Source organism: Mycteria americana, chromosome 4, assembly GCF_035582795.1.
Source record: "Mycteria americana isolate JAX WOST 10 ecotype Jacksonville Zoo and Gardens chromosome 4, USCA_MyAme_1.0, whole genome shotgun sequence".
Lineage (NCBI taxonomy): Eukaryota > Metazoa > Chordata > Aves > Ciconiiformes > Ciconiidae > Mycteria > Mycteria americana.
This window is the reverse complement of record NC_134368.1, coordinates 33,138,207-33,158,838: the sequence shown is the minus strand read 5'-3', so window position 1 is coordinate 33,158,838 and position 20,632 is coordinate 33,138,207. Positions and strand designations below refer to the sequence as shown.

At 34.7% G+C, this 20,632-nt stretch overlaps 1 protein-coding gene across 2 annotated transcripts in view; it reads left to right on the top strand.

The window, feature by feature from the left end:
• The window catches only part of SGCZ (sarcoglycan zeta), a 230,977-nt gene that overhangs the window by 196,638 nt on the left and 13,707 nt on the right, over positions 1–20,632 (top strand). For both annotated transcript variants that reach the window (XM_075499215.1, XM_075499214.1), the window contains one exon: positions 8,857–8,929. In XM_075499215.1, coding sequence (XP_075355330.1) covers positions 8,857–8,929 — 73 coding nt within the window. The remainder of the gene's footprint in view (positions 1–8,856; positions 8,930–20,632) is intronic.

Sequence of the window (20,632 nt, the reverse complement as noted above, 5' to 3'; positions counted from 1 at the left end):
TTCATTTTGGCAAAGCGTTAATGTGAAAAATTAGTATAGAATTTAAAAGGAACTTTTAATACAAACAGGGAAAGGAGCAGAGGGAGTATCCTGCTGAAAAAAACAGAACACATTACTTACAGTGATAAGATATCTGGAGGCCAGAGGGAGACTAAAGGACAAGGAAGATTGAATCTAAGAGAAATAAATTCCTGTGGAAGGTTTAAGAATATAAGAATAGAGGTCTTGCCAAGTAAGGTTCTCTTCAGTGAAAGCTGAAAGGCTGGATTGCTAAGCATCATGACAGTTTGTTAACTGGATAATACAGAGAAATACCTCTTAGAGTTGATCTGAAGAAAATGCAAAATAAGAAAGGTTTTCTTTTTTGTCTCTTAACCTATCTCTGAACCTGGTAAGGTCTTTTGTTGGTAGCTGGACATAGGAAATACATTATTTCTGTAATTTTAACTCAAAAATGGTAAAGCAAAAGAATTGATTTAATGATGACTGTCAAATTGTATGACATTCTGTTCCCTAGACATGACAATCCTGGTGCCCGGTGTTCAGTATTCTATTCTGAAAGTACCTGAACATAATGTAGTTTAATGTCTAAGAGGAAGTGAACAACAGGTTTCTCTGGCAGCTGACCACACCAAATTTTCATGAAGAAGTAAAGCCTGCTTTGCTAATTTTAGCCAGGCATGCCTTGGTTTGTAGCAAAGCAATGAAAAGTGCTTAAACCTTAAAAGTCTTATGGTGAATTTATGATAGGTGTATTGCAGCAGTGACGAGAGTGTGATTTTTGAGTCTCACCTGCCTCACAAACAGTAAAAGAGCAAAGACGTCTAGGGTTATGCCACAAGGGTCACAGCAGAGATGGGCTGTTACAAGGTTTGTCAGGTAATCTGAATTGTGGTTGTAACCTGAGTCCTGATATCCTGATACTGCTCCTTGGTGACATAGAAGGGAGTGTTGAGACCGGCACTGGTAAATTACTCTGTGACCAGCTCAGTCCTGTCTTGAAAATGGAGTGGTAGAGCTGGCAGTAAATTACTGCCATAAACCCTCTTTCCACCCCTGCAAGGTATGTGGCAACTCTCTTGTGGTTCTTGCCTGCAAAAACATCTGAGTCTTTGGCAAAAGATGCGTATTTCAGCCAACTTTAGCATATTGTAGTAAGCTTTAGTATCTTATCCTTTCCTGCAGAACATATGATGTCTTTCCTGTGATTAATACAGATCACACATAGGCACACCTTTGCTAACATGACCGTTAGTGGTTTACAGTCATTGCAGTTAACTGATTTGAAATACACCTGCTTCCATTTTGTTGCTAAATTAAAAGGCTTGCTTCACTGGTATGCTGACTTGAAGGTGAGAATATTAAGTGACAAAATTACTGTTGCACATTCACCCTCTCTCTCACAGCTGCAGAATTTCCATTTAAAACTGCAGTAAAGACTTATCTAAGTTAAGTCATTTGCCCTTTTGCATTATGGTAATGCCAGGTTTGAATGTGCTGTATTCATCTGTGTAATTTACTTCTAGAGAGAAAACCAGAACATTAATAAAGAGCAGGAATAAAAAGACAGTCATAATAGGTGATAATCAAGATAACTAGTGGTAATATCAAATAGAAACTTATTAACAACCTTGTGAGGAGCTGATATTATAGCTTCATTTTATTTCTCATATCTGCAAAAAAAATTTATGACTTTCAATAATTGGAGATACTAACATTTTTGTTTCATTTTGGTCTAACAGGCACCAAAATGCATTATATCAACGTATCTCTGTTTCAGCATTGTAGAAATACATGTGAGGATTCTTCTCACGTTTTCATTTTTTTCATGAATTCAGAAGTATTTGAAGGCATTTTTACAGTGACTTTTTAAATACATACTATATTCTTGCATATGATGGACTTTTAATATGTGTATTAGTGCCCTCTGTAGGGTGCACAAATGCACTTATCTAAATATTTGTTTATAATTTATCAATGGCATGCTAATTCCTATACAGTAAAAATGCTATAGTAGAGGTATTTCAAAAATCTGGATAATAGTCCTGTGGCTTTGTGGCTTCCTTTTGCAGAAATAAACCAATTAACTAAATTGTAAGAATGCAGCAGTAATTATCACATAACTGTAACGATTTTTTAGTATGCTGCAGTAATGGCAAAGTACAGAACAGAAATAAATGCACATTTACGTATGGCATAAAGAACTGGCCACTAAAACCTATATAAGGCAACCTATGAATCAGTTTTAATGCTAAGGGTAACTTTGATGACTTCTGATATAGTTAAAGTGAGGCTTCCAAACAAATTTTCCCAATTTAGATAAAATTCAGATGTGTCAACTGCTGACCAGATGTTGAAGGCAAAAGCTTCAAGGGTGCTTAGGTTGTGTGCATTGTTGCTCTAGTCTCAGGCCAGTATTGGTAGTTAACTAACCTCTAGAAATGCCAATTACTCTTTTTTGGCTATAAATAAAATATAAATAATCTGTACTCCTAACTTAGGCAACTAATGAGATGCCTAGACTGAATGGAGAAACTCCTGATAAATTCCTCTGAGCTTTTGACTTTTCAAAATCAAAAACATTTATTTATGGAATATCTTAACTGAAGGGCAAATGCCCTTTTATCAAAAGCTAATCATTAATTCTTTGGTTTAGAGCTTTTTGAAGCAAATTAGAGAGACATTCCTGGCTAGGTTTTGTAGGTAGGCAGCAGTACATTCTAGAATTTTCAGAAAGTTTTGAAATGGGAAGTTATCGCTGATTGTTCTTGAAACTAGGTGAGAAATAATTTTCTCATTCTCACATTTTTCCCCCTTCAGATTCTAACATTTTTCCATAGTATTCTGTACAAATACATGACGCTGCTTTTGGTAAAAATCAAGATAAAATTATAAGGTAATTTACTTAGCCTTGAAGTTAAAGCCTTCATTTTGTACTCGGGATATCCAAGTTCGTGTCCCATTCTTTGACATCCTAGGTGAGTCCCCTGGTTATGAAGCTATTGATTGTTGTTTGATAGTCCTCTCATTCATTGATTCATTCATTTTTCATCAAGGAAACAGCAATTCTGTTTTGTAACTGATTAACTATTCATTAGAGCATAAGCCTGAGTGTTCCAAACCCTACAGTTATCTTCTACAACAAAGTGAAAATACAGTCTTTTTGATCTATTAAATATAAAAATAATCCCATTAAAATTCAATTTTTTGAATGTAGACAAGGACAATTTTTGCTCTGTGTTCCACTATTGTGAACCCAGAATCATTTCCACCATTTTAAGAAAAATGGAAATCCAGACTGTCATATATATCTAGGAAAAGAAGATGATTTTTTGTTTTTTAGGAATTATTTACTGTGAAATCTAAACGTAAACTTTATATCTATTCTTAAACCTAGCTGTTGTAATTTTTCAAGGAGACTGTATCAGTTCAAGCAGAAAATAGTTGTAGTTAATTTTTATTGTCATGTGTATCTCCATCTGTCATACATCATAGAGGAAAAAAGTAAAAGCTGTTATGAAAATTATTATTTTTAAGAACTTGTCCTTTGTAAACCCCTTATATATTTTTCAATTTCATTCATGTTTTGAAGAAATATTCAATTTTAATGTGGCTTCTCAGGAGTTTCATTTAAACATATTGACTTTTTTCATCCCAGAAATAACATTTAGAATAGCCATTTCCAATTATTAATTGAAGTATGTTACTACTACGCTCAGTCCAAATTTTATTCAAATAGATTCACTTTTTCAGCGGAGTAAACCAAGTGGTGGCCAAACATAGATTTTGGATGTGAACATTCAAACAAGTCTGTGGATGAGCAACTGAACACATAGGCATAATCCAGTTTCATTTGCACTGCAAGACAAGAGGTGTTTTAAGTGCCCCCCATTAGGAAGCAATGTTCCAAATGTTTGTACTCAATAGAAGTTAAGATGATATTTAAGAAGACAAATACTGACTGTTGCAATTTTGCAAGTATTTTCTGGAGTTGCCATTTGCTTTGATCAAAATTTATCACACTGAAGAAGCTGAATTTTAATTTATTGGGGAACTCATTCTTCTTATCTAAATAAAAGGCTTAGTAGAAATCTGGCTTTAGTGAGGTTGCCATACAGAAAATATGCATCAAACATTAGTCATCTTCAAGGGCCTTGAGTAATGAATCTAAATCATTCATTTTAGAATTTACTTTTTAATAACAGCTTTATCTCTGAAGACTTCGATGCTCATGCTTTAGTTTACAAGTGAACAGCTGCATCTATTCAGGCCATACTACAGCTTCCTACCTATAATATACCTCCAATATCACCACATCAGTATCATACCTGAAACCTTCCCTATTTAACATTAGTCAGTTTTGCTGATGAGGGACTCTGCAAGATTGAAATCCCAGCAGTCATGCCAATCATATTTTCATAAAATAACCTACTTACTTTCATTTTAGTTATGTACACCTCCATAGCAAAAATCCAGTTGCATCGTGCTTTTTTAATACAAGTACCTAGCTAAATTACATTTCAAGCGATTTATTAAAATTGAAAGTCTTGAAGAGCTGCACAACCAACATGTGGTCCAGAAGCTGCATTATGACTCCTTTGGGGTCCTAATCAGCCCAAGATAAATTATAATAACTGGGCTTTTAAAAAAGAAGCAACAAGCATTTTCTGTGGTCTTTTTATGATCATCGATCTGCCTAGTTGAATATGGCTGGTTTTTTAGTCTGGCAGTGATCAGCTCTTCCAAGGTCTCAGTGTTGAACAGCTAGCTAATCTCACAAAGGCACTTTTAAATTTTACCTATGTACACATGGTAAGAGAATTAAGAATAGGGGTTTTTTTATTGCAATTAAACTTTAAGAACATAAAGTCTATGTTTTGAAGGTCTCTTCAATGGTAAAGCAATCTTTATTAATTACTCATATTTCTCTGTGAAACCTGTGGATGCTTTAACTTAATAATGAGTTTGCAACAAGTAAAATTGGAAGCTTCAAAAATGATAAATATTTTACAAACTCTTCTTTAAACTCTCTAACTCAGAGGGAGAATTGGCATTACAGTCCAATACTTGCGCAATCTTAGGACTCCATCATATTGTTACTTGATGTTTCTAAAAAACCTAGCGAAAGATCAGGGCAGTAAGATTCAGCTGTGCCTGTGACGCTGCAATGCCATCTAATTTGTACACATCAAAATGCTACACAATTCCATTGTCAGTACATCTGAGGTGATTTGCTTACAAGAATAATGTGAATGAGTGGGATAATGCCAATATATGGCTCATTTTTCACAGCAAAATAATTTATTAGGTTTTGATTCTTGGCTCATCAACTCTTCAGCCAGCATTCTCTTCACAAAAAAATTAGCTCTGCTAATCAACATGCTCAGGTGTCAGTCTTCTCCCGCTAGTCGATTATTAAGCTACTGAAAGGTACCAGTGTTGTTGTGTGAGCTACTCATAAATTACGAAAAGATTATTTGCTGGTTAAATAAACGACAAAATTTCTCAGCATGCACATACATAAGCAAATATAATCTGGCACCAAATTACCAATGCTGTACTTCCATTGTCTTTATGAACTTTGTCATTTCCCAAAGGCTGAATTTCAGGAACCAGTAAATTGAGCAGAAATGAGTAGTTTACACTGGTGTCTCTGAATTCTGAATATTCAGTTTCAGCAGGAACGTGTGACTAGTTTTGCTTGTAGCGAAAGGGTCATTTTCATTTGCTCTGTGTCAAAAAAGTATGCTTTAAAGGGCTGGCGTTTATAAATCTTCTATGCATAAAGAGGTTTCTCTATAAATACAGAATTGGACTTCTGGCCTTTTTGCCTGACTCATGCTATTTACTGAGTTTTCTCCAGCAACCTCTATAGTGACTGGTGTTCTTTGACCAGTAGTTTGCCTTCACAGATGCTTCTTTCTTAGCGAAGTCTTTACTTAACTCATTCTCTTCCACTGGAAGCTGGAGGTAGGAGTAATTTTATTCAGTTACACTTACAGTTTTGATTTTACATCCTTTGCACATACTCCGTGCCCTTGCTATTTTATTTCCTCTGAAAGGTTCACTTTTTATCGCTATCCATTCTAACTCATGTTCCTTTGAATTCAGTTCCCTAACTGCTTCCTTTTGAGCTTTTGAAAGCTTTTGAGCTTCCTTTTGAAAGGGCTTGAAGGTTCAAGTCTTTTCTTTTTATTCTTTTTTTGTGTTCATTCATCTCTCTCTAGAATTTCACTGATCTCAAAGTAGGTCTTGGTTATGATTCTGTAAGTCAGGGAATACAGTTAACAAATCCTTGTCTTATTTCTGTAAAAATTAAGTGTTTTAACATTGTAAATTATTAAATATGTAAAGTATATTTCTTTCATTAAAAAAAAATGCTATTCACTTTGAATCCTGATTTATACTGTTATATTTATTATTCATAGAAAGGTATGTTTGTAGCACCATTTCCTAAGCAGCACTGAACTACATGATCTAACTTCCCATCAAAGCACTACAGATTTACATATAGTAAATTAAAAAACTAAAGAATACCTTCCTATAGTTTTTCTTCTGTTCTGTATTTTTAAGTAATGCTGATCCATGTCTTTTATTTGCTGTACAATCTCTTTCCATTTTTCTTGATCCTGCTGTTTAACTGCTGGAAACACATCTGGCTGGCTGGCTGGCTGATCTTTTATACCCTTTTTACTAAAAACAAGATAATTGTAAGTGCCTGCTTTTCTTCCAGTATAAAGGAATTGGAGATATGCTTGAACTTGATAGCATATTTTTTGAGGACAAAGCATTTACCACAGGAACTTTTATAGTTTCACTTTTGAGGCCGTATGAGAAGAAAACATATGTGGGATTATATCTTCAAACAGCAAAAGGAGCGTGTTTGGTTTGTTTTGAGTTTTAGTTATATTTTATTTAATTATACCAGTTTATCCTTAATTCTACCTGCCTGGATTTTCAGTCTGCTTGGACAAACATGGTCTTTCTTTCCAAATGTCTTATTTTGTTAGGGGAGAAATGCCTTCTTGTCTTTTAAACAAATGCTGCTGAAAGTGAGGAAATACTAATGCTGGCTCAGAACCAGCTGTCATTTATCTTTTGTTATCAGTCTTTGCCTAATATTATCTTTGGCACTTCTAATTGATTTAGTGTCTGACCCGTACTACAGTGATGTTTTCTACATCTTTGCATTAATTCTGCTCTTTCAAACGTTACATCTGTGGTCTTCTCATAAGTAAAGACTGGCAATTCTGCATCCTGCTCAGTTATTTACATCTTCATATACCATTGCCACCTTCAAAAGTAAAAAAAGTCCTTGGCTTTGAAAGTATTTAATTTTGCTGATGAGAAAGGTGAACGGTATCTGGAAGCAAACTCTTTGATTTCTGATATTCTGCTTCCATAGAATTTCTAGTGTGCCATTATAGATGGGGGTGAGATTTATTTTGAGTGACAGAAAGCCTTGACTACACAGACATACTATGCCTGTCTCTTATAGGTAGCAGAATTGCAAGGCAATGTCAGGTTTAAAAAGCAGATTCTGCACAGCACCTCTGTGAATACATTTAGATAAAAGATATGCTGGTTTTTTCCCTCCTGTGGTTCTCCATAACAATCAGCAAAGTTTGATTATAGAAAGTGGATTCGGTTGTTTTCTTGTGAGATCTTCAAAGCAGCAGTTGTAATGAAATTGTTTTCAGTATCCTTTGGCAAGGTATTTATAAAGCTTATAGATTTCTGGAGATGAAAACCTAGGACTTCATCACTCTCAGAAATCCCCTCTTCCTCTCTTGGATACTCCATACCCGTAGAGTATTTTACAGGTACGCTATTGCTATCTATTAAATATATAATATTATATATATATAATATTAAATATATAAATTGAGCAGTATAAATGACTTATGCATTCAGTCCTTGTGCCTGAGAGTTACGAGAAATACTGATTTTTTAGTGCTCTTCACTACATGTCAGTTTCTTGAGTTTTCTATTATTTTAACACAGAACTTGCTGTAATCAGGTCTTTATTAGGTTTTTTGGTCTTTTTTCATTCTCCTTAAAAAAATGCATTTAAAAATGGATTGTGTAAATATTTGTCTTTTTTTTTTTTTAATAACTTCAGTGAACATTTATCAGAACCCTAATTTTTTCATTGAAAAGGAATTTTTAAATGAAATATCTTGGTCAATTAATTCAAAATGTGGAATTATCATATGCAACTTGGACCTACTTATAGAAATTAAAATTCAATAGAGAATCAATTCAGTTTTAGGAAATAATTACCCATTTTCTTTCCCTTGATTTTGAGTGCCCAGTAATAGATACATGAGCGTCCACTACCAACACTACAACCAAAGGACATTCCAGATAAGTCTCTTTATTTTCTTTGAGAACAAAAATTTTCAATGAGAAAGGTCTGATGGAAGGAAACTCTGAAGCCATCAGATATTGAGATTCAGGCTAGCAACTTCAGGTGGTAGGCTGTTATTTCAAAACTTTTGAAAGCTTGGCATCTCAATTTAAGTAATCAAAATGAGCATAATGCAAAAAATAGTAGACGCTTTTAAAATGTGTTTCTGTCAAACAAACTGAAAAGTGCTGAAAAGTTTGATCTATAAATGTTTTCAGATTTGTATGTGAAATTCATCTACTGATAAGCAGAAGTCTAACGTTTCACATGATGTCAGTCGAGATTTTGATATAGAAATGCAAATATAAATATGAATAAACATTGATAGTCATTAACAAAGGATTCAATCAGATATTTTTTCCTAAAAATGTCAATTTGTGGTCATACTTTTCAATGTGTTTTTATTTTCCCAAGTAATTGTACTGTATTTTATTTATGTATTTTAGGCACGGAAGGGGCAGTGTTTGGGCACTCTGTGGAGACACCCCATATCAGAGCAGAACCCTCCCAAGACCTCAAGTAGGTGTTGTTCAAAAAGTTGTTTTAAAATCAAGTATCCTCAAAAATAATTAACTCTTGATTAAAAGCAGATATCTGTATAGTAATATATACTGCCTACTTAATGACTCATACATATCCAAAACACTGGTAGATTCCAATTTGTTCTAGCTAGTCAAAAAAACCCCACAAACTTCTATCACACAAAATGTAAAATACATTACTTTTTATAAATGACTTGCCTCCTGTAGCAGAATTCTTGAGAAGTATATTTTCCCCAGAGATTGGAATAGTCAGGCATTTTTAAGGTCAAATGAATACAAGTACTGTTAAATAGCATCAGACCCAGATTTTTATTTTTTTATGAGCTGTTACAGAATATATAAGTCAAGTTAAAGTAAACAGTCCCAGATTTTTTCTTCAAGTGGTGGTTTGGGTTGTTGGGTTTTTTGAATACTACACACACCCACTTCAAAAATTCATTACCAAGTAAGGCTACATTTGTAAATGTAAAAAATCCAAAGTTTTCTGCACATAGTCACAAAAGTGGAGAAATAAATAAATAATAAAAGATCAAGTCTAAAACTTACTAAAGCATCTGTAAACTGAGAAAGAAAATTTAGAAAGGTTTATAGAGAAAGCTTTTTCTTGAAGTGCATGTATGTGCACTGCTAAATACTAATCTGTAATTTATATGGATGACTAATGAGAATATACAGCAATTGCAGAAAATCAAAGGTCCTTCCTTGTGTTTCTGTCAACAGAACTGGTGAGAAAGAGTGTAGAGTTTGATTCAATGCTACTATGATTCCTAAACTTTATATATCTATCCCTTAACATGCCCAGCAGTGTTTACAATGAATTGCTACAAAAAGCATTGTTAAATGCCCTTCCCTATATTTGCAAAGGCATTTAGGATCACCGACTGGTAATGATGTTACAGAAATCATGGGCAGGAAACTGCCCATGTGGACGAGTTTGACCATTGTATGTGGGGTGTAAGAAGTAAAGGATTGTGTTTGATTATTTACACTAAACATTTTTAAGGTAATATAATCGTTTGGGGTCTTCCAGAGGATCTTACTAATTAGATTTTCATCTTAAAATTTCCTATCCGCTGCCAAGACTCCTGGTCAGTCCTTTGTTGAAAGTAGTTGTAAAGGTGTCTATTAGTGATGACCACCAAGGTGATATGGTCTCTAATCAAAGGGAGCTCAGCAGAAATCAAAGTGGAAACATAACAAGCTTTTCTTTTTTCAGGGGCCCAAAAATTTTAGTAAGAGGGTGGAACTTGTCCCACTCAAAAGTATGTAGAGACACTGCTTTGTCTACTTCTTTCTAATAATTAAATAATAATAACAGAATGCAAATGTATGGTAAAACAGACAATGCTGTGTCTTCAGGATTAATTTCACTAGGGCTAAAATCACCTCATGTTGTTTCTGAAACTTACATATCAGGCATTCACCTCTCCTGTCTTTTGGCTTTATTCTTTGCCACGATGCCCATTGTTGCTTAATATTTTCCAACTCCACCATTCCTTCAGCACATTTTTCCAAGGTGGACTTAAATAAGTAAGAATTTTCCATTCAACTTTCTACCCTCTTGTTAATAATAAACTTATACCAAACTTTTTATTAAAAAAATTGATGAAATGGAAACTCTTGCTGTTTGGTCAACCACCATTAGCTTATGTATAAGTGATTTTATTCTTAATATATTCAGTCTATATTGTGTTCTGCAAGTTTTTGTACATGTGTTCCTATATATTAGCTAGGATTCAGTGATACTCCTTTTTTAAATCTCTCAAGTCATTTTAATCTTTTAAAAATGATGACAACTACTGTTAGGACAGAGATTTCTTGGCTTTTGGCATGAATCTTTCTAGAAGGTAACCTGCAGACCCTTTTTAACCTTGTAGCTTGAAAGAACTATAAATAATTGTGGGTTTGTGTGATATTTTCTGACAACAAAATACAGTTGGACACTCAGATCATATATATCCCTTTGAAAATTCCAGTTACCATATGCCTTTTAATCTTATTTCAAATGATTGAAGTTCAAGCCCTGCATTCATTTTCCCAAAAAATAAATTGGCTTTTTTGGGTAATTTAAAAAATGTTGTCAGAAAGCAGTGATTTATCATTTGGATGATTGTTTGCCAAATATGCCCAAACAAATAGGTCACCAACCGTAATATGACATTTCCCTGTGGCCTCAGAAGCTACCTCTGTCACAGACACAAAACAATACCAGAACTCATTTTCTGGCCTCAGGCCCAACTAATACAACTACATTGATATTGTAAAATCATTTTATCTTCTAAAACAGAACAGTTGCATCCTAGATGCTGAGTGGGAATGGTGTTTGACTCATGCTACCCTCCAAGTAGTGCCTGCAAATTGTTTGGGAGAGTCGTAACTGACTCTCAATTGACTTTCAAATATGCCAGCGACTATTTAGCTGCGTAGATGATTGAGTTCCAGTGGTCTGGCCTGGGTCCTAGCACATTTTAATGTTTTAGTATAAACTTAGCCAAAGTGTCTAGTAGACCATACTGGCAGTCCTAAAATGATGTAGAATATTTTTTCCAAATGCCACATCCCTGCGCCTTGGGACTTTTGAAATTAATGATAACATGGGAGAATAGAGTTTCCTGAGTTGACATTAAAGTTCATTTTTTCAGTGGACATAGGAGATTGCAGTGTGACAGCAAGTTGCAGTGCATAAATGCAAATACATTAGGCTATGAGAATACTTGTATACAGGGCTGAAAGATAAAAGAATTTACATTAGCTTGTTAATTAAAATATAAATAATCCCATATTTTTCATGTTGGAATATGTATTTGTGGTCAAGTAATAAACCTCAGACAGCAAGATATGAGTATATTTAAAAAATACCTCCCCCCCCCCCCAAAAAAAAAAAATATGCTGGAAAACTATTCATAACCTTGGATATGTAGAACAATTTACTACTGAATTTTAAAAGTGGAATTCTGACCACCTTGATTACTGGGAATGAAACTGAACTATAAAATTTGGACTAAGATTTTGATACCCACAGGGCTCATAGTCTTTGCTCCAAAAGTCCTGGGATTTTAGCTCAGTTTATTCTGGACAGGGAGCTAAAAAGAAAAAGTCAGATTCGTATTAACTTCACATATCTAAACTTTGCCTCAGCCACTCTTTGTTCTATAGCCAGATTTTGAGATCTTCAGACAGAGAAACTTCTGTAATATTTCCTATTAAAAATTTGATGTGTAAAAATAAAATTCAGTTGAGATTTAAAATAATTCCTTCCTATATGCCCAACCACTTTGGTCAATCTTTCTCCTGTCTTACATTTTCAAATAGCTAGCAAGGTTTTGCTTTCAGAAAATGTTTTTCTACAATCCTTTGTGAAAGCTATTAAGCCCTTTTGTGTCAAATCCCAAAAACTAATTAAATCTGATTTTCATTAGCTGGAATAAGCAGCATAAAAGAATCATGCCTTAGAATCAGAAAAATGAATTATATCTTAATAATTTAATCTTCATTTTTCTCTCACTACTTTTTCTTACAGGAACATAGTTAAGAAAACTAAACTGCCAATATAATAGGTCCCCAAATATTGGGTTTAGGCTAATAGTGCATTAAAATATGGCGCACTAATAGGTAATATCCATGTGCAAAAGAGGCAGACAGTAAAATGCAAATAGCTTTGCCCTCAATAACCTCCTTAATAAAGGGGTAAATTAATTTGTTGTTGTTCTCTGGGGATAACCGCAAGATCAAATTTAATAGGTTTTTTTCTCTTCTGTGTCAAGCCTCGCATACCATTGGCTATCAGCTAACCCTGCAAGCTAGTGCTGGGCATAATGAGATGAAAATTGATCAAGCAGCGAGGAACCACCCAAGCTAGTAGGATCCTACTTTACTTCTGATAAGAAATAAAAATACATAGATCTTGCGCAAAGGGTCTGTTTCACTCAGAGTTGCCTGATGGTTTGTAAGAGCCATCTTTTGTGGGAACTAAGGAGTGGTTTACTAATAGGGCAAAATATCTATTCTATAAAAGCCTGGAGCCAGAGAAGGCATGAGAAAGGAATTTTGACACTAACTTGTTAGTTGTCTGAGCAGGCTGAGAGTAACAAAAGCACTGGAACTCTATTCATTTATTTTACCCAGAAATCAAATAATAAACCAAACCTCATCAAAAGGAAGAAGATGCAGTAGAGTGAAAAAAGTCAGCTTCCTTCTTATGCTGTTTTAATGATGTCAGGTTCTAGTTACTTTCTCAGTCTTCTTTTTTAATAAAATGGAAATATTTACTATTTATGTTTTCACAATTTTTGTCGTGTTTAAATAGTTATTTCAGTTTTTATGCATGTGTATTGACAGAAACTTGTTTGCTTAGTCTTATCCCTAGCTGTTGAAAATATGATTTTTTTTTTAACATACATGTTCATACAAAGATAGATGGGTGTAGTAAAAATTTGAAAAATTGCCAAAAGTCAAGCTTCTTTTTTTACATATATATATGCTTATATATATATTGAAAAAAAAAGACATTGAAACAAATAGAGAAGAAAGACAGTAATAAAAGGTTATAATTACTATGCAGATAGGACACAGTAGGAACAAAAGGTAACTAGGTATGGCTTTTAAACTGAAAGAATAATTTGCTTTAGTGTTCAGTGACGATGATTATATTTGACATTGGAGAAGGGAAAAGGCTCTAGTAGGAACTGAGATATGAAGGAAAAATGTATTGCTGTCACAAGAGATAGCAAAATTAATTGAGTTTTGTGTGGTTAATTTAGGGTGCTGGATGATCTCTATCCCTGATCTGTGACTGAACTAAATGTGAAAATAAGGTCAACTAGCCAAAATTTATAATAAAGTTTTCAAACTGAAAAACAGACACCATGGGACTGATGGTAGACGCCATGGTAGACACCATGGGACGTAGCACTTCTAGTGAAATGGAAGGAAAAAATGTGTTAAAAGAGTCATCTAGTATGTTAGACCCTTTGGTCTGAACTCACTAGTATGCAATGCTTTACAATATTATTTGGAAAGATTCATTAAGAAAAGAATTATTAAGGGCTTGAAGAAAAGTAAAAATTGGGATGGAATAGAAGGTGGGTAGATTGTGACAATCCAAAGAAATATTTTTCCCTTGATAAGGTACCTTATCTTCTAGAAAACAGAAAATAGGTAGACCTCGATCTGGAGTTTAAGTAAAGTACTTGATATAGTGCTATATCTAATGAGAAATAAAAAGGCAAAACAGAGAAGAGTGTATTTAAAGAAATTTTAAGTGGTATATAAGAAGCACTTATTGTTCAAATCCCTCCTTCAGCCTGGAGGGAGATTGCAAGGAAACTTTCTTCAGGACTGATCTTATTTCCAGTTTTAATTACTCTCTTTGTGCTAGATGGAGGTACACAGGTTTGGAAGCACTGGCAATCAGAAGATCTTGAGCACTAGAATAAGAATATAGTGAAACTCAATAGTATGATGGTGGATATTGGATGAAATATTAGATAGAAATTAGCATTCTGCCTCTCAGATGCAAGAGGTTCTGGAATAGGCTTTCAAAAGAATAACAGGACAACTAAAATTCATTATTATCAGTGACTGGATTATGTTTGCTTTATGATTATCCATGCCATGGTTTCAGTAACACACACATGAGCTCCAAGCATAGCTGTCTCCAGCTAACAGGGTTATGAGTGTAAATATAACACCCTATGAATCCTATCTCAAAACCCGTATAAAGCTTGGAGCAATAGAAAGCATTTGCACAGTGCTGAGTTAATGAAAGACGAGGCAACTTTATACCGCAGATTAGTGTGAAGGCAGCTGAGGATCTTTCTTTACATGAAGCCCGCTCAGGTCTAACAGCAGCTGTGACCAGCAGAGGTGCTTAGAGTCCCAGAGGAAGATGCTCAGGGCTTCGAGAGCACCCTGGTGCGTGCCCTCGGCTCCAGCAAGGCTTGTTGCATCTGAGGTTGCCCCAGGGCTGTTACACTGCTTCCAGACCCAAGCTGCTGCTGCTGTGTTCAAGAAATTCTAGTTCCACGTAGTTCCAGCCTAGGACTAGATAAGAAAGGCCATGCTTTGTTGAAGTATTTCATTTTCACAGATATTCCAGGTAGAAGTGTTTGACTATTTTTTTAAATGGAAGTTGAACAACAGTCTTCAATGCCTAGGGGCTGATGTTAGCGATGCCAAAACTAATTTCTGAAATGCTTTGGACTCTAAACCAAATACAGTCTTGTTCCACCATACCTGCATATTTCTTTTTGCTGTAGTTTTTCTGATGAAATGTGATTTGATGTACTACTTATAGTCCATAAAACTTGTACTATACATCATTACGGCCAAGCAATGCTGCTGTAACATCCATAATATTTTCATTTCTTGTCTTTCTTATGATTTTAAGTCTTACTACTGCAATAATAATAAGTGCTATTTATATTTTTTTCATTTGAGCAACATTTAATTTCCTTATACTAAATTTCTCCCCAGAGATATTTTCACTCTAGTTGTTCTTTTTTCCCTTCCCAGGATTACTTCCATTTTCTGTGCCACTCTTTAGCCACTTTCCCAAGAAAATAAGGCTTCTTAATTTTATTGTCTATCTCTCTATTGTCTATTCTCTCCCTTCATCTCCCTGATAATTTGTGAAGCAGCTAGGCAGTTTCATCCATATTTGATAGAAAGGCAAAAGATCCTTAAGTTTCTATGCAGTGTTTTCTGCAAACCAGTGCCTAACTAGAGATGCTAACAGAAAATCAGCTAGTATTATTAGTATTTACTGCTGTCAGTTTACCCATTTGTATACACATGGCTTCAGACTACCCTCAACTTCTGACATGTCTTGCTTCATGGTCAGGTCATGGTTATAGTACACGGAGGACATGAAGTTTCTAGCAGTATTATAGTTGTGTGTGCAGAGGGTATGGTTTGGGTTCTTGTCCTAGCACCATGTTGGAGCTAGACAAAAGATCTGAAGCTCATACAGGCTGGGTATAAGAAAAAGGAGGTTCAGAGGATGGGGAGTTGTGTGGTGGATAGTTACAGGGAGTACATGAGTTTATAAAACTATTAGTTCCACAGTCCACCAAACAACTCCTATTGTTTATCTCTATAATTATACAGAGAACTCCATAGGTAGCCTAAGCAGTAGAGAAGAATGAATGATTTTCCATGTCTTATCCTGCAATTTTCATTCTATTCTCGGTTGTATTTCAAGATAGAATTCACTGCCAAAAAGAAAGAAAAAAGCTATTTAGCTTCTTCATAGTCTACCACTCTATTTGGTATTGCAGAAGGTAAAAAAATCTCTCTCTAGTTCTTTCCAAAATGGTGCTTGCCGTAAAAAATTGACTGAAAGTAAACTCGCCAAACCTTTTCTGAGCTTGTTTGTTTGTTGTTTGTTGTTTTGGGGTTTTTTTTGAGTGGGCCATTTTCTTCTTGGACTGGTTAGATGCAGTCCAAGTACAAGCCACTGGAGAGTATATTCCAAGCTCTCTGCTATGCTCAATCTGCAGAGGTTGAAGCAGACCTGTCAAAGGAATTTCAGCAGAATAATTTTCCACATGAGATGCAGTTTCCTCAAGATGTAGATCAAAAAACCATGTCGCAGTTTATCTCAGAAAAAATATGTCCATTTATATCGGCTTAAGGCCCTTTAGGGAAACAATATTGAAAATATCATTAGAAGATTACAGGTCGTCTGGACTGTCACTTCCTAATCACAGGAAGCTAATGGTTTTCAAAACTGAGAAGATTTTATATCAACAAGTTCTCATGTGTTTCCAGTTGTTCAAAGAGCCCAGTTTGGCTCCTCAGCCTCCCCCAGGCCCTTTATGTATAGATCTTACTCTTAACAGCCACTTGAGCATTATCTCTGGGCATGTTGCTTCAATCTCTTTCTGACAAGACAGTTTTCTATTTTAAGAAAATATATTCTGAAAGACAACTCAGGTAATGGAGTTATTTCTGGAAAGAAAATAAACTTCATGTAGGGATGTTTAGCAGAGTGGCAGGGCATGTGTAGAAAGGGTTTCAGGTCAGAACAAAAGTAAGGAAGATTATGCGAAGGGGAATATTTTAGGTGGAATAGGGGTAGCTCTTAAGATGTCAGGGTTATGAGGAATCCTTTTCCCATACCTTTCCTTAAGGGACTATTTTGCATTGTCTCATATGCAGATCTTTGTCTCACAGCCTGAAAGTTTAGACTTTAAAGCATGTTGCGGTATTTCTCTAAGAAATAAACACTCACATTCTAAACCTTACATTTCTACTAATTTTCTTGATTTTCAAAGGTTTGGGTTTTAGTGGACTTTACATTCTGGAATGCATGATTTTTTACTACCTGAGATTCCAGTTAGGCTTTTGGTTTGTTATGTTCTTAATATTATTTCTGATTTTTATATTTTCCCTGTGTTTAGCTATTCTGGCTATTCCCTCACACACTCTAAGAAACAACCATGCATTAAGTTCTCTTTAACCTTCCTCACATCACCTGCTTATTTTGTCAAGCTCTTGCTTTAAACATCTGCTCTCTCCAGCACTCCTCACCTTTCCTTGATGCTTCTTCACTTTTTCTAGTCCTTTAATAACATCACTGAAAAACTCTTCAATGCCATTTTATTCCTTACTTTTCCTCCTCAGTAACTACTATTTTTTATATTCTCAGAAGAGATTCTTTATTACCCTATGTGGGGAAATTGTTTTTCTGATTTGTCATCTATGTCAAACAACATTAAAATACTCAGTTGTTTCAAATGTCTCTATGATAATGGAGACCCACTGAACTGAAGCCAGTGGCATGTACAGGGCAATTAGAACTCAGATTTGAGCCTGGTGAGGTGATTTCTGGGTTAATGAGAATTTCAGGAGTTATAATAAGGACATGCTGACACATGCCAAAGTCAGAGACACGCAGAGCATGGACATAACGTGAAATGCTATACTGAATGCCCTTCTACCGGTCTGATTTAAGTCAAGAAATTTTCCTCTTTATTTAAGTTTATTTTCCATGAGCTGCAAAATTGGATATTGGAAAAAAAAAGTTATAATATTTACTGGTTTAGGCCATTACCTATTCCATAAAATATTTATTTAACTTTCTCTTACTTAAGACTTGTGTTGTGAAGTCACAAAATAGAGCCAAATTGTGCCCTTAAAGGTTAGGTTCCCACATAAATTAAAGAGCTTCACATGAACATATGAGAATTTTGCTTCTTGATAAAGGGTATCTGATGATCAGTGAACAATATTAAGGAATCATGAGGCCTGCACACTTACGCTTGCATTTCAATTAAAAAAAAAAAAAATTCTTCCTGAAAATACAAGCATTTGGTTAAAAACATCAGAATACAGCAAGCTTCAGGAAGAATAACTATTCTGGCAATGATTCATATGCATCTTGCAGAGGTGCACGTTTTGATACGTGTAAAAATATCAAAAAGAGATTTTTAGTCACTTTATATATATGTTAAAAAGTGCACGTATAATCTTGTAAATAGTATAAGTAATGAAATTGAAATGAGTGAATAGTAATTTTATTTTCATAGTATTCCACTGTGATGTCAAATGCAGCTAATCAAGAATCCTCTGTTTGAATAGTTACAATATCTTAAAAAAAAGGCTTCCAGGTTTTTTGTCACCATGATCATAAAAGTCCCTGGTTATTCTTTATGGATACTACTGGAGTTTGCAGCCTGACTTCAAGGAAATGGACTGAATGGAACCCTAATTTTTCCTAGCATCATCAGTGTTCAGTGGACTTCTTTAAGGACTCTTGGTCTCACTGGAGGATTCTTGAAATCAGTTTCCTTGAGCATGAGGGCAGCCAGCTGTTCTTTTCATAGTAATAGAAATGGAAAGAATATATATTTAAAATTATTTGAGGTTTCTGGAAAACAACATTTTCAAAATTATTTTTGTAAAAAACTCTTAATTCTAATTTGGAACAAAATGGTTTCACTTGTGGAAGAGGAAGGCCCTGCGTTCTATGAGGTTTTGGGGTTGGGAGTCCTTGTTTACAAGGAAGAAGTAGGACGAGGGATAGAGAGAGGCTTGGCACATCCATTTGCCTTCCCTTCTCCTCTTTGTGTATCTTACCTCTCTGCAGCCCCAGACTGCCACAACTCTTTACGTACAGGCAGCAAGATCAATGCCGCAATTAGTTTAATCTGTAGAAATCTACAAAAAGATTACCAAGTCAATGTGTAGATTTTCCATTGGTTTTATATTTGCAAAACTTTTTTTTTTTAATAGCACAGGATTCCTATGCTTACTGAAAAAAGCCACAACAATGTATGTTGGCAAGACCATCATGTATGAAAGTTAAATACTTGGAAGTATTAAAGTATTTCTCAACCCCCAGGTGTAAAGGTGCCAGTAAAGGGGAAATGACTACCTGCTTTACATGTGCAATCTCTAGTTGACAGTATATTTTTTAATACCCTGTTTCAAACACAAATTCCACATTGGTAGAGGTTCATATCAGTCATTTTACTAAGTAGCATGGGTTGGATCCACTGCTTAAACAGACACAAAGCACATAAATTATTCACATCTGCACAGGGGAATCTTCTATTTCCTTCTATTGTAAGAAATACCTTCTGCTAGCTAACAGAACAAAATTAACATGGATAAATTATATCCCATGAGAGTATGAGGGATATGCAAGAGGTAAATCTAAAATATTTCTTAAAACCCAAAATGAAACCTTTTCGTTCATTTTTTAAATTATTTTTCTCTGATACAATCTAGGTCAGCTTGTAAACAGAAAATACCAAATGAAAAATAAATGTTTCTGCATTTCTGATGAGAAATATTTTAATACCTTCAAAGGAACATAATCAAGATATTTGAAAAGTTTCCTTTTTTAGCAATAATTCTTTAATGAATTCAAGTGAAATTCATACAGCTTTGATCCTCTGAAATTTATCTTTTTTCACAAATTAACCATTGATAATTGAAAAGAAAAAAGCCCTTCTCTGCTCTGGCTAGATCATCTGTCTGCATCACATATAGCGAATTGATACATTATGTTATTTAAAAACCTCTTCTTAAAAGCCTCTTTGTCTTTCCTACAATGTTGTAGCTTCTGTCTGATAATAACAGTAGTCACCTTCTCCATCATATCTGTTTATTGTTTGGGAAAGAAAAATTAAATTATCTGAATAGGATTCACTCATAGATGTAAATGCCACTGTGACAGGCCATCAGTAAATATGAAAGGAAAGCAAATTCTTGATATGCTATTGTAATAATGCACTTTTCCTTGGAGGGATGAGTATTACAATGTGAAGTGTTACAGTAAGTTTATAGTAGAGATTAAAGCTTTCAGAAATATGACAAATAAAAAATATTATAAAGCAGCTGCATATCAAACGTCATTTATCTCAAAACATTGAGGAAATAATCTCTATGTGTATAGACTTTTGCATATCCAGTAGCATGCTGCAGATTGCACAGCTAAGTCACTTTTCAGATGTAGATTATCCAAAGAAGAATAATAAAACAAGTAAATTAGTAACTGTAAAACAGATTTAGGCATTCAATTTTACTAATAGATGGGTGGTGTTTTAAAAACTGCTCTGCTGATCATCAGCCATTTATTGACATTTCTACCACATTATTTGATTTCAGGAAACTGCTAAAAAAATCTATTGTCTGAAAAAGAAATTTCTTCACAGTGTGTAGAAGGCTGATA